This window comes from Sycon ciliatum, chromosome 7 (genome assembly GCF_964019385.1).
Source record: "Sycon ciliatum chromosome 7, ocSycCili1.1, whole genome shotgun sequence".
In the NCBI taxonomy this organism is placed as follows: domain Eukaryota; kingdom Metazoa; phylum Porifera; class Calcarea; order Leucosolenida; family Sycettidae; genus Sycon; species Sycon ciliatum.
Window position 1 is genome coordinate 2018816 of NC_088649.1, and position 13419 is coordinate 2032234.

At 48.1% G+C, this 13419-nt stretch overlaps 2 protein-coding genes across 2 annotated transcripts; one reads left to right on the forward strand and one right to left on the reverse strand.

Moving 5' to 3' along the window:
• On the forward strand, window positions 1-3009 carry LOC135820707 (uncharacterized). Its single transcript, XM_065333713.1, has 3 exons — window positions 1-617; window positions 872-1084; window positions 1365-3009. Exons 1-3 carry the CDS (start codon window positions 136-138, stop codon window positions 2593-2595), a joined length of 1926 nt encoding a protein of 641 aa, XP_065189785.1. The 5' UTR covers window positions 1-135; the 3' UTR covers window positions 2596-3009.
• A 516-nt stretch (window positions 3010-3525) lies between these two features.
• On the reverse strand, window positions 3526-5903 carry LOC135820708 (uncharacterized). The gene is made up of 3 exons (XM_065333714.1): window positions 5294-5903; window positions 4928-4997; window positions 3526-4583 (listed from the first exon to the last, which is right to left on the reverse strand). Exons 1-3 carry the CDS (start codon window positions 5762-5764, stop codon window positions 3526-3528), a joined length of 1599 nt encoding a protein of 532 aa, XP_065189786.1. The 5' UTR covers window positions 5765-5903.
• Between the last annotated feature and the right edge of the window lie 7516 nt (window positions 5904-13419).

Genomic DNA, 13419 nt, shown 5'->3' on the forward strand with positions numbered 1-13419 from the left:
CCCTAGTGTATAGACCCCTTTCCGGATAGAACACAGTGCGCGTTGCATGGCAACGGGTGACGTGCAAAAATGTTTGGTGGGCAAGAAGTTCAGCCCAAACTGCAGTGAAAGTAATTTTTCAACCAGGAAGCAACAATGTCTGCTGTCATCCCTGACTCTGCTGCCGCTGAGCAGCCACCACCCTTGCCTCAGCCACTGGCTGTCCTTGCTGAACAACTTTCAAAAGGGTCCGAAGCCAGCGATGCCGATTTTGTTGGGGTTCAGACTTCTCTTGCGACGCTGAAGGTGGCCGAACTGAAGGAAATTGCCAAATTTCTGGATGTTCGGTTGACTGGAGCAACAAAGAAGGCTGACATCGTGGAGCGCTTGGTGTCGATGTCCAAGATTGGTTTGGCTGGTGCTGCTGATGCGTCGTCCTCTGGTGCTTCCGTTGGACTGCAGTATATAACTCAAGACGTTCGGGGCACTTTGTCTTCGTTGCCTCGTTTCAACGAGGTGCAAGACTGGTGCAAGGAGTTTCGTGCTGCTGTGGTGCGGTTCCACTTCATGGATTTATTGACGTACTTGGTCTATGGACGAGACAAGACGTTTGATATGGAGAGCATGAAGGCATTTAGGTGAGTAATGAACATGGGCGGTGTGGGTACGTTGTGATAGTAGGCAGTTTGAATTCGTAATCTCTCAAGACAAAGTCAGTGTGTGTCAAGTTTTGTTGAAAGACCTACTGTAACTGAGGTCAACTAGCATTTTCGAATCAGTTGCCATCAATGTCTAATCAGTGAAGGAATTCAGCTAGGGAACCCCTGAATTGCACATCCCTAATATTGTCTCTTTTCTCCAAATGTGTCTTTGGAAATTTTGTTGGCAACAGGTCTTTGAAGGCGTACCAATTTTTTGCCGATGGCTTTGTGAAGAATGTGTGGAGCAAGCAATATCCTGCATCTGGGGAGAACGGTGTGGCAATCTCCTATCTCCGTGCTTACGTCCACCATTCCTTGTCGTGTGATACACCGCTCACCGTGTATGTGTCGTTGAACACTGAGACTGGTGAAGTCTACGCTGCGCAATGCAGCTGTATTGCCGGGTAAGTGTTTTCACAGAAACGCACTACGAGTTGGTGTGTTTTCTTCAGTCCAAATGTGACAGTTGACCTGCGGCACTGATAAATCCTATTATAACTCTTCCTCCTTACCTGTGCTGTGATAGTTCCTTTGTAGTGACATGTATTTTGCAGATGATTGTTATAATAACTTCTTTGTTCAACAAGTTTGTGATGTGATGAGTTCTGACAGCTCTATCTGACGTTGGCATATATTTGTTGTCTCCCGTGCATGGTGTGCGTGTGCGGTTGTTGTTTATGTTAGGCTGGGAGAGGCGTGCAATCATGTTGCTGCCCTACTCTTCTTCATTGAATCCGCTGCAAAAAGGAATCTAGTGGAGCTACCCGTGGAGTTGTCTAAAACGTCACAACCTATGCGCTGGAATCAGCCTCCAAAGAAGCATGTCGATCCTCAGCCACTCGCCAATATGGAGTTTGTGAAAGCTTGCCATGGCATGACTGATGATGAAGTGGAGAGGAAGCAGCTGCGAGCGGAGTTTGATCCCCGTGCACCGTCACACCGCCAAGTCACATCTGCTGACGCACTCACCTTGCAGGAGGCATTAGCAGCGGGAAAGGCATCAGCCAAGAACTGTGGGTTCTTCCATTTCTGGGAAGTCGAAGACCAGTCATCAGGACTTGCTGCTACTCCAGTTAGCCAACCCAAGGACCTTTCGCCATTGGTCCTGTTCCATTCTGACAGGCTTCCAGGTGGAACGAGTGAAGATGCCCTTGGTCGATATACCGGACCACTGTCCAAGTACGGTGTATCCCAAAAGGAAGTGGAAGACTTCACCAAAGGCCAGACAGATAACTCGTGGTGGTTCGACCTACGTCATGGGCGCCTAACTAGCTCACGATTTGGTGACATCGTTCGCTCTCGAGCCCAGGAGCCAGTCTCGCTGCTGGCCGGTATCATGGGATACACCACCATTTCCGCTTTGCCACCTGCCATGCGATGGGGAGTGGAGAATGAGCCCAGGGCGAGGGACATGTACCTCAGTGTGGCACTCGAAGATGGAAAGAACATCACCGTAAGAGAGTGTGGTCTTAGCCTCCATCGTGACTACCACTTCATTGGTGCGAGTTCTGATGGAATCGTTGTGGAGGAGCTTGAGAGCGGCGTGGTGGAGCGTGGCTGCCTGGAAATAAAATGCCCCTTCTCCATCCAGGGCACATCTATTGTTAACCTCACGCCAACTCGGATCGCCCAGCAATTCCCTGGCAAGTCATTCTTGGAATGCCACGCGGACGGGTCAGCCCACTTATGCAAGAATCACAAGTACTATGACCAGGTGATTGGTGAGATGGCGGTCATGGATGTGAAGTGGTGTGACTTTGTGGTGTTCACATGTGCTGGCGTGCTTGTAGAGCGTATCATGTTCGATGACGCTCATTGGCAAACCATGCTCATGAAGTTAACATCCTTCTACGAGCAGTTTGTTATCCCAGAGCTGTGCTCTCACAAGCTGTACCTTTCAAAGTACAAGTCATGAATGACAAGAAAAAATATTTTTGTGTTTATATTCTGTACATAGGGATTTCAATCTATTTTGCTTCGCTAGATTTTTTGGAACTTTGTACAGCAATGCCCCATCTTCTGCGAGGGATATGCTCGGAACCTTCTCATGTTCCCAGCATTGAAACTTAATTCTGTACATAGCGGTTCCGATCGATTTTTCTGTTATTGTGCGGAATTCTATGGATGACATCGCACACATCCTTGTACCTGTCTGTCATTATAAATATTGGCTGGATATTATGCTACTTCTGGTAGCCCGTACCAACTTGCTTCGGTGACAATCGCGGTGACAGTGCACTCTTTATCACATCCCAACCCCACAAATAACATGCACCCAGCCAGTGACCTGGCAGCATTTGGTATGTTCATATTCACAAGCTTTGGGAATTACACAAAATAGTATTTTGAACCAGAGACCTTTGCTTGATCGTGGCATACGCCACCATTTCCACTTTGCCGCCTGCCATGCGGTGGGGAGTGGAGACAATGCACTCTTTATCACATCACAACCCCACAAACAACACGCACGCAGCCAGTGACCTAGCAGCAGTTGGTACGTTCATATTCACAAGCTATGGCACTTCCAGAAAATATTACTTCGAACCAGAGACCTTTACTTGACCGGAGCACTGTGCTTCCGCCGCGCCATGTAGCCGTACTTTGTATTTACATTACATGTGAAGATAGCGTGCGAATCCAGCTCCGATCCTGCTCTGATATGTTCAGAAAAATGATTCTAACTGTGCACCTCCCTTCGGGCTCCAGTAATAAGACGAATCGTCTGTTGGAGAAACCGAAGTAAAATAAGAGTGGTTATTATTATTATTATAGTGTGCTGAAAAATAGACCATAATAAAGAGAACAAAAGAAGATAGAACTTGAATATAGTGATTCACATGTCTCTTCAATTTACTAGCGGGGCGTCGAAGTTTGTGAGGAAGAAGCACACTTTCACGATGTGAGACGACAGACTCGACATGCTCACAGGGAACACAGTGTTGAGGACACGGTAGCAACGTGCACGTCCGATAGCCCGTTCGACATGGATACGCAGCTCTGCAATGCGGCGGGTCTTCTCGATCTTCTGGGCGCTCATCTGGCTATCAGCACCGAGCTTTGGCGGGATGTTCAGTTTCACTCCATGGAGAGCAAGAGGCACCTCGATGTCAAAGCCCTTGTCAGCCATGACACTGTCACCCTTCTCCAGAAGCTGCAACAGACCGCTCTGCTCTGTGATGACCTTGTCACTGACTCGGCCACCCCAAACATCCGACACAAAAGTCACAAGACCAGCAGGTGAAACACCTACAAGAATCTTCATGGTGTTCCGGCTCTTGTAGCTGGAGTAAGTGATCGACTGGTTCAGGAGAGAAGTTGGGCGCTCCATCTGGATCTCCAAACAGTCAATGATAATCCTCGTCTGCGGAAACTTGGACTTAAAGCACGGTGGCATGAACTTGTCCACAAGTTGTCTGGACGGGAACGGGAAGAGGAGAGACAGCTCACGGGACAGAAACAGAATCCACGTGGAGTACATCCTGCTGAACGTGGAGTCAGGCATTTGCATCAGGGCTGCCACAAACCCGCCACACATACCATGGCGCAACCGGACAAGCGTCGCAAAGAACTGGTTGGCAATGGACAAGTCCTTGGTCATCCGAGGGCCAGGCTTGTTGTCCTTGGGGTCACTGGTGGAATCACCGCGCCAGGCAGTGAGCTTTGCGGCCTTCTCCTGCACATGACCTAAGACAGCATGGAACACGGAGCGGTTCGGCAGACCAGTGAGGAAGCGACACTTCTCATCAGACTCGTCAATCCAGTGCACACCAAACTGTGCCTTCGAAAGCCCAGTCTCTAGTTCCCCGCAACGCCGCTTTAGCCGTTCAACTTCCGCCCTCAACTTCTTGCATTCCTCTTCCAAACGATCAGTGTCCGAGGTGTAGGGTTCATCAGGTCCACATGCTGTAGAACATGGAAGAGAAAGATAACACAAATCACGTCACAATTGACCAGGGACAAGTGAGATCACAGTACCGGCACATAACATCTAACCCTCCAAATGGGAGTGATGCAATGGAGAAGATTAGGTACGTTTCGTCCATGACGTCCAGGTGCAATTCAAAGAACAGGGATCAGAAACAATCTACCGATATTACACAAGGTCAGGACATCTTAGAAACGTACAATAATTATTGAACCAATATGGGACCCGCAGCATTTTCACTCACTACTGTACACATGCGACAAGAGTTGAAACCAATCACAGATATGACACTACTTGAAGGCCAAGACAGCAGACACCTTACCTGTAGACACCTTGATAGGAGCAATAGTTGGCACTTCAAGATTCAGAAGACTGGACATCCCGGTTGAGTTCTGAGCAACAAACAAGTAGACATACACCTACACTTTATGATTCTCGAAAAAATAATTTAATTCTTCCAGACACCATCATCTAGAAAGAGAAATTTCAAAATGCATCTGAAGAATAACGTCTTTCTGGCCTGGCCAATGGAGTGTGCATGGCCTTTCCAAGAAGGGGACCTTCCAGCATCGTACAACATCGATGCATCAGGGGCACAAGCTGATTGCAACGTATGAAATTCATAACGTACAAACAACTAAATTTTGAATTACTCAACGTACAGAATCAGTCAGAAGTTTTTTCTTACCTTGAAAATAGGAGAGGACAGTTGAAGTTTGGCGAAGTACGAGTGGTCATGAGAAACACCATGTCGTTGGCTTGCCTTCCTTGCCTCTTCTTTCTGCTTCAGCCTTGCAGCATCAGCCAATTTCTTTTTCCTCAGCTCAGTAAACTTCTCACGTCGGACAGAACGATCGATTTTTGACGTAGCTGTTTCAGGGTTCGCGGAGTCATAACCGAGCTTCAAGGACGGCACATAGTCAGGATGGGACTCGTCATCCTTTGCTTCCTTTGCATTCGGATTGCCAAGAACAAAATGCTTCTTGCAGACTCGCTCGTCAGTGTCTGGTGTCCAGGGCGATCCATCAGCTTCTTTACGGCGAATTGCAGCAATCCAGAGTCCCCTGCGCTTGGGATTTGTTGGAAATCGGTGGAAACCACCTCCACAGCCACGCGTATACCTATTTGTGCATCCTATGACGGCACAGGTCTGCACCATGGCTGAAACTAAAAGGAAAGGACGACAAAATAGATCCAACCAACTAAAAAGACAAAGTAACTAATTAGTAGAGTGGTTCTTCTTGCCCACCAAAGTTTGAATTTCTCGGTAACCATAGAGATTCGCGGCGATCCGGAAAGGGGTCTATACCGTATGATAATGACTGAGACACAGGTGAGTCTTTGTGGTCCACTTCACAACAATAACACACACAGAAGTCTCTGCTGTGAGCACGGTGGCTCGGCAATGGCGTGTATTGTACACATCCTGCAGCTTGCAAACAGAAGGGGACTGTGTTTCCCAATGTGCTGCTGTTGCTACTCAGTACTGCCACTGATATTGTGCATATGCGTGCAGTAGAATGTTAACAAGCACAAGTGCCTTAAGTACCAGCACTTGTCTGTGATATCCGACTGTCAAACTTTATTACAGAGCATAATGAACCAGCAGCAGCAGCAGCAGCAGGATGCAGTGGCAGCTCTCTCTCTCTCTCTCTCTCTCTCTCTCTCGCTCTCTCTCTCTCTCTCAATAGAATTCTACTATGCATTAAAGTAGCACACGTACACAGGGAACATACTTGACTACAACATGTAGATATTATGTGTGAGGGAGACCTGCTACAATACATGTAGACACAGATATCAAACTACAACTCTCACATACAGTTCTTGTACTCATACCGTAGAATAGTAGCTACTGCTGCTGACTGTTGTTGCCAGTGTGTGTAAAGTGAAGTGTACGGGTACCCGGGGTAGGTATGAATGACCTGTACTGACTATACATGTAAGATATACACCACACAAGTACAAGAGAAAATCTCTAAACAGCAGCTAATCATACAGTGTGCTTACAGCTACGCCTGTACCTGTAGCTGATCATACAGTGTGGTTACAGCTACGCCTGTACCTGTAGCTAATCATACAGTGTGCTTACAGCTACGCCTGTACCTGTAGCTGATCATACAGTGTGGTTACAGCTACGCCTGTACCTGTAGCTGATCATACAGTGTGGTTACAGCTACGCCTGTACCTGTAGCTGATCATACAGTGTGCTTACAGCTACCTGTACCTGTAGCTAATCATACAGTGTGCTTACAGCTACGCTACCTGTAGCTCATCTCTCTAGCTTGCTCTACTAGTAACCAGTGCCTGTTCTAGTGTAGCTATTGCCTTTCCCTACTGTGTATCTGTAGCATGGGGGCACGAGCAAGCTCACTTCCTGCTCCAGTGAAGAAATATCGTGACCGTCTGTGTGCGGCTTACAGCAATGTGCAGTTTTGCATAGAAGAGACCAATGTTGAGAAGGAACGAATCTTGCAAATGGACGAGCTTTATGCTGATCTCCATGTAGTGTCCAAGCAGAAGTTAAACACTAGGATGCGTGAAGCAGAGAGACTTGGCACAACTGCGGGCAATGAGCAGCTGGCTCATTCCTTTGCGTCTGAAGCTAGGAAGCTGCGCAAGATGAAACTTGCCGAAATCCTCACTGTCAAGAAAGCCATGCGAAAACGCATGCACGGGAAGACTTTCCGTACCATTGCCTTCTCATCAGCTGGAGCTGGCAAAACCATGCTCTTCACCAAGAAAGGTCCGTATGAATGGGCAAGAGGGCATATCTGGCCACACATCGCTGTCCTGCGTGCACTGGAGCTGCGTTTGGCAGAAGTGCGCAATATCACGAGCATCGCTGAGCTGCTGGATTTACAAAATTACGGCATCACAAAACCAGGTGAGCAGGCTGAAGTCATTGATTTTGTTTGCAATCATCCTGAGTCTGTCTGCATCATTCTCGACGGCCTCGATGAGATAAAGCTCGCCGACTGCAGCAAGTTCATGATCGACGTCATCCGGGGCAAAGAATTGCCGGGAATCAACCTGATCATCACGTCACGCCATTCAGCAGAAGCAATGAAGCTGACACAAAGCAGCGAGATAGTCTTCCATCGTCGTCTGGAGCTGCTGGGCTTCGAGAAGGAGGGTTTGGAGCACTACATTTGCAATGTTCTGTCGGCAGACGATGCAGCCAAGTTGCTAGCTGAGCTTCGCAGCAACCCAGAGCTGGCCACAATGATGCGCACACCGTTTTTCGCCAAAGCAATCTGCAGCCTCTACCGACACAGCCATCGCCTGCCCAACACGCCGTCTGCAATCTTCAACTCACTGATCCTTCGTATACTGCGGCAGCAGAAATCAAAGCCAGCGCATGATGGTGAGCAATACACCGATTGGGATGATGTTCCCCATGATGTGCAGGAAAATCTACATGATCTCTCCCGGTTCGCTTTTAACATGCTTGTCCGTCGAAAGGTCGTCTTCACGGATGCCGATTTCAACATGTTTTCACTGTCATCGGCAGCTCGCACACTCGGCATGCTCATCGCCTGCGACACGGCATCACCAAAGTCCAGGGCTCAGTGGCGTTTCAGCCACCTAGCACTTCAGGAAGCTCTAGCATCTCGCTACATTGCTAGACGCAACCCCAGTGCAGCTGACGTCGCCTGGCTTGTGCAGCGCCTTGGAGCATTCACAGGCAGCCTCAACATGTTTTGGCGCTTAATGGCCACTGAGCTGGACAGCGAGTCTGTCAATGTGTTGATTGAAGCCATTGTCAATCCTCAGTCCACATCGTCTACTCAGCCATGGGATACCGACCAGCATTCCACAGGAGCAGAGGGTCACAACATGACGTGTTTTCTCTTCACAACACATGACCACATCATGGCATGGGCCGACCACGTTTCCTCCTTTCTCTCGCTGGATGAAGCAGAGCATCTTGCAGAAGAGTTGCTGGCTGGCAGGATCGACCTGGCGTCTGCTTCGGAAGTGGTCCGCCGCAGGATTGACCCAGCCGTCACCAAAATCACCTGCCAGCATTTCGTTCGTTCATTGCTAGCCATTTGGACGGATCGGGTCCCGAGTGCCAGTACACAAATTCTGCACGACTGCCTGGCCAATGAGGCACAAGGATCGGCTATTCAATGCTTCACCGTCACTCCCACGTCCAAGCTACCGCCAGTTCCTCCATCCGACGAAGAAGCTCAGCCAAACGCAGCCCAGGACAACGTCAGTGCCGCGGAACGAAAGCAACGAATCCTCTACGCCTTCCAGGTCTTCGCCGAGCACGTCCACGCCCAGCAAAGCAGAATCGAAGAAATCCTCAGCATGCAAGCCATCATCAAGCAGTACGGAGTAGATTTCGACGAGGTTCCTCTCTCGCCCTCCGATTGCCAGGCCATCAACGGAGTCATGATTCACCACCACCAGTTCATCACCCTCATCAACTTGTTCAACTGTGGTATAGGTGATACAGGGTACGCATGCATGGCTGATGGCATGGCTCTACTACGCAATCTTACGCGCATCAACCTGCCACTGAACAACCTAACAGATCGTCACACGGCCCATATCGCAGCGTGCATCGCATCCAACACGTCAACACTCCGAGCACTCTACACATCCTGGAACCTCTTCAGCAGCAATGCTATGGCCACCGTCCACAGCCACACACACCGCTGTACGCAACTGCTGGCAGTGGACCTCGGAGGTCAAAAGTGCACGGATCCAGCAGTCAACCTTGACGTCATCACCACAGTCTGCAGCAGCTGCCCAGATCTCCAGTACGTCGATCTCAATGACTGCGTACTGGATATGGAAGGTCTAACCCAGCTAGCACCATTGTTAGGAGCACTGAGGCTGAGAGTGCTGTGGCTGGAGAAGGTTGGGATGAAGCAGAACTCGGCTACGATCGTCAGTAGAATCATTCAACAGCAACACGAGAGTTTGCATTTCCTCTCACTACAGCGCAATCAGCTAACTGGAGATTTCCTGGAAACCATTCGTGATGAGCTGAGTCAGTGCCGACGCCTAGAGCAGCTGCACCTGGACGACGACTGCCTCTCGTCGGGAGCTCTGCGGGTGCTTGCGTCCCTACTGCCCTGTCTGCCCAAGCTCTCCCTGCTCAGAGTGGCGAGGAATGATTTCCGAGATGCTGACGACGAAGCAAAGCTGTTCGCCACCGCTGTCGAGAGCTGCTCATCTCTGAAGGAGCTGTGGATGCCTGAAAGAGCTCTAGTGTCTCCGCGGCTGCGCGATGCTCTAAGTGCCATGGCCAGAGATGATCTGAATGTGCAGTATAAGCAGGTTCGCTGGTACGACGAAGTGGAGAATGACGAAGAAGAAGACGAGTATGGCGATGAAGGAGATAGTGAGAGTGAGGAATAAGGAGGTGAGAGGATTGACATGGACGAATTTCTGTCCTTATGCAGAAAGCTTCGTTTTCGTCTATCACTTCCTCCTGGCATACAGTCCGTCTGTGTATGTGATTAGGAGTACACGTGTGTATGTGTGCATGCGTGGTAGTATTGCCGTGTGTGCGTGCTTGTAAGTGTGTGTATGTATAAACTTGAGCTTGTGTGTGTGTATGTATGTGTGTCTGTACATTTGTGTTGCCGATGGACATTCCTTTCTTCATTTTCAGTCAGTTTGAGGGATCACTATGTTGACCTTTGACCTTTAGACTTTGGACCCTGTAAATAGATGTTTTCGCTCCGTGATTTTTTTCGATAATTCTGGACTGTCGCTGATAGAATTCTTGTCATTGAATTGTTGGTTTTTGTTGATGTGGTTTTAGTTGATATGTGTGATCATTTCTTTGCATATATATACATTGTATGTGTGTTTGTATGTTTGTAGATTGTTTAGTGAATTTTGTTTAAATGTTTCTTGTATAGAGTGAGTAGAAATGAGAGAATAGAAAACACAGATAAAAATGTTTACTGAGAACTAATATTCATAGCATCATCACCTTGCCACTCACATAGTTCTTACTTGTGCATAGTGCACTGTCTTTACTGGTGGCAGGTTTCTTGGCAAATATTTTCATCTAGTAATAGTGTAATAATGTTTAGATGTTGTTTTTGCAATTCACTAGTTTCCTCTCTAGTGGAATCTCATGATGATATTAGAATTATATGACGAGTATTCTTCAAGTACGTGTGTGTATAATACACACATACAAATTATTATAGTTATTGTGTTCCTACATGTATATGCGTGTGTCTATGTGTGGGTGTGTCTATGTTCGTGTGTGCGTATATGCACGTGTGCGTATATGCACGTGTGTGTGTGTGTCTCGTAGACCAGGCTGAATAGTGGCGGTCAATTCTTCAGCCTTGTATAAAGCTGTTGAATGATGCAATCCCAGCACAAGTTGCTATGGCTTCTGCTGCAACATCGCTATCATCGACTGGGATGATGGGTGTCAGAAGGTCAAAATAGGTGTGTGTGTGTGTGTGTGTGTGTGTGTGTGTGTGTGTGTGTGTGTGTGTGTGTGTGTGTGTGTGTGTGTGTGTGTGTGTGTGTGTGTGTGTGTGTGTGTGTGTGTGTGTGTGTGTGTGTGGACAGACACACACACACACACGCACACACACGCATGTGCACACACACACACACACATGCTCAACACTGCAAGGATGGAGAAATACCACGTACATGTAGAAGGAGTGTTTAAAAAATACTTAGCTGTGTTGTTATGCACACGAACAAAAAGAACAACATACTTGAAGCATTCCGTTTGCAATCCAGAACGTACTCTTATGACCATTATCAGTGGAAAATCGTAACTGAACCTCGATTACAAGAAATGCCACAAGGAGAGTGCATACCATCCATTTAACAAACTACACAACCACGATGATAGTGGGAGGTATTTGTAACAAATAATTTTGGGTTTTCATCAGATTTAGTCATAACTGCTCATCATGGTTAACACATTCACACATTCACACACACACACACATACACACATACACACCATGTACCATGTACCATGTATGCGCCCGTCGCAAGAGAAACACGCAAATCTGCAAATGCACTGGATGTGCACCCACAGATTTTCTCTTTATAGCAACGATAGATACACACACACCTTGACCTTGACCTTGATCTTGCCCATTGCGTACGCAATGATAGCGAATGTCGGAAAGTTCAAGTGAGAACACGAGCGCAGAACTTGGCATGTCGTTTCAGGTCTCCTGGTCGACGAAATGGGCGTCCACAGACACATAGAAGAGGATCAGGAGCGGGCCGTGGCGGTGGGGTGCTACTCGCAACTCGTCTCCAGCCGGGACGATCTTGGCAACTCTCAAGCCAGGTGGTCACGCCGAGGTCCGCCAGGTCAGTCGATACCACATCTCGCCACCTCTTCTTCGGGCCGTGACGAGGACGGGGGGCAGGCAGCTCGCCGAACAGCAGACACACACACACACACACACACACACACACACACACACACGCACACACACACACACACACACATACACATACACATTCACACATACACACACACATACACATTCACACATACACAACCATCAGGGGCGTGCTCGGCCCCCTGACTAGGGGGGGGGGGGGGGTGCACGGGAGCCGAGGGAAGCCCCCCCGGCAATTTTCTGCAATTTGTTTGCAACCTTTCTTGAATATTAGAGCATATTTGCATACATTACAATTGCAATTACCCAGATTGAAAATTGTTGGGGTGCACGTGCCCCCCATGCCCATCGCCGAGCACGCGCCTGCACATACACATACACACACACACACACACATACACCCCCCCCCCCCCCACACACACACACAGACACATTTTCACCCATGACCAGAAGAAATGCATAAGGGAATGATGACTTATAGAATAATACGCCTTTTCTTCCGATTATCATATTCTTTCCATCTTTCTTTCTTTTTCTTCTCTTGCCATAGCTGGCTAACTCCCCCTCCTTTGCATTGGCTTCTGCCATTGGACGGTGAAATAAAATAAATAAACGAGAGAGCTCGGAAGCTCAGGGCCCTGCGCTATGCTTTGTTGCCTAGCTCATCGTGCATGTTGTTAGAACTTGTGGAAATGCTTTTTCCTTTGATTAGCTACATCATTGTATTTCAAAAACGTTTCAATGAGATACTGAAGTAACGTCTTCTGCATAGCTACGGGACCGGCGCTGACTCTGCCGATCACGGGCGTTCTGGAGTCGACGGGATGTCTGTCCTGACGTTTCCTGGGACCGGCGCTGACTCTGCCGATCACGGGCGTTCTTCTTCTTCTTATTATTATTATTATTATTACCGGTATACTGACGGCAACTAACATCCATTCTGATTGCATTTACTCGTCTCCCTACTTCGTATTTCTTTCCAGAAAATCTCCCCATACAGGAGGGATTCGTTTACATAATATGACTCCCTGCTATACATCTACATGACTGTATATAAGTACGTTATAATTATTATGCTATCAGCCTACATGCGATTCCCAGGCTGGGCGGCCAAGCCAGCCTGCTAGTGGGATCTCGGCCTCGCACACAAATCTACACAAAATGTTAATGCACTGAATGCATCCCCCCGATACACTTCGCTGGACGCATTGAAATCTGTTCACTAGATTCACCATCACCTGTCCCTCCCATGCTTCTCCGTCTTGACCATTACTTTTCTTCTTTTATTCACCATGGTTGGTTAACACCCACATCTCCCGTACTGGCTGATTTTCTTCTCATGCCTGTCAGCCATGAGGTGTTGTCCATAATAATAATAATATACTCGTTCTCTTGATGGTACCGTACTCTTGATGGTACGGGACAGGTACGGGATAGCGCCAGGCAT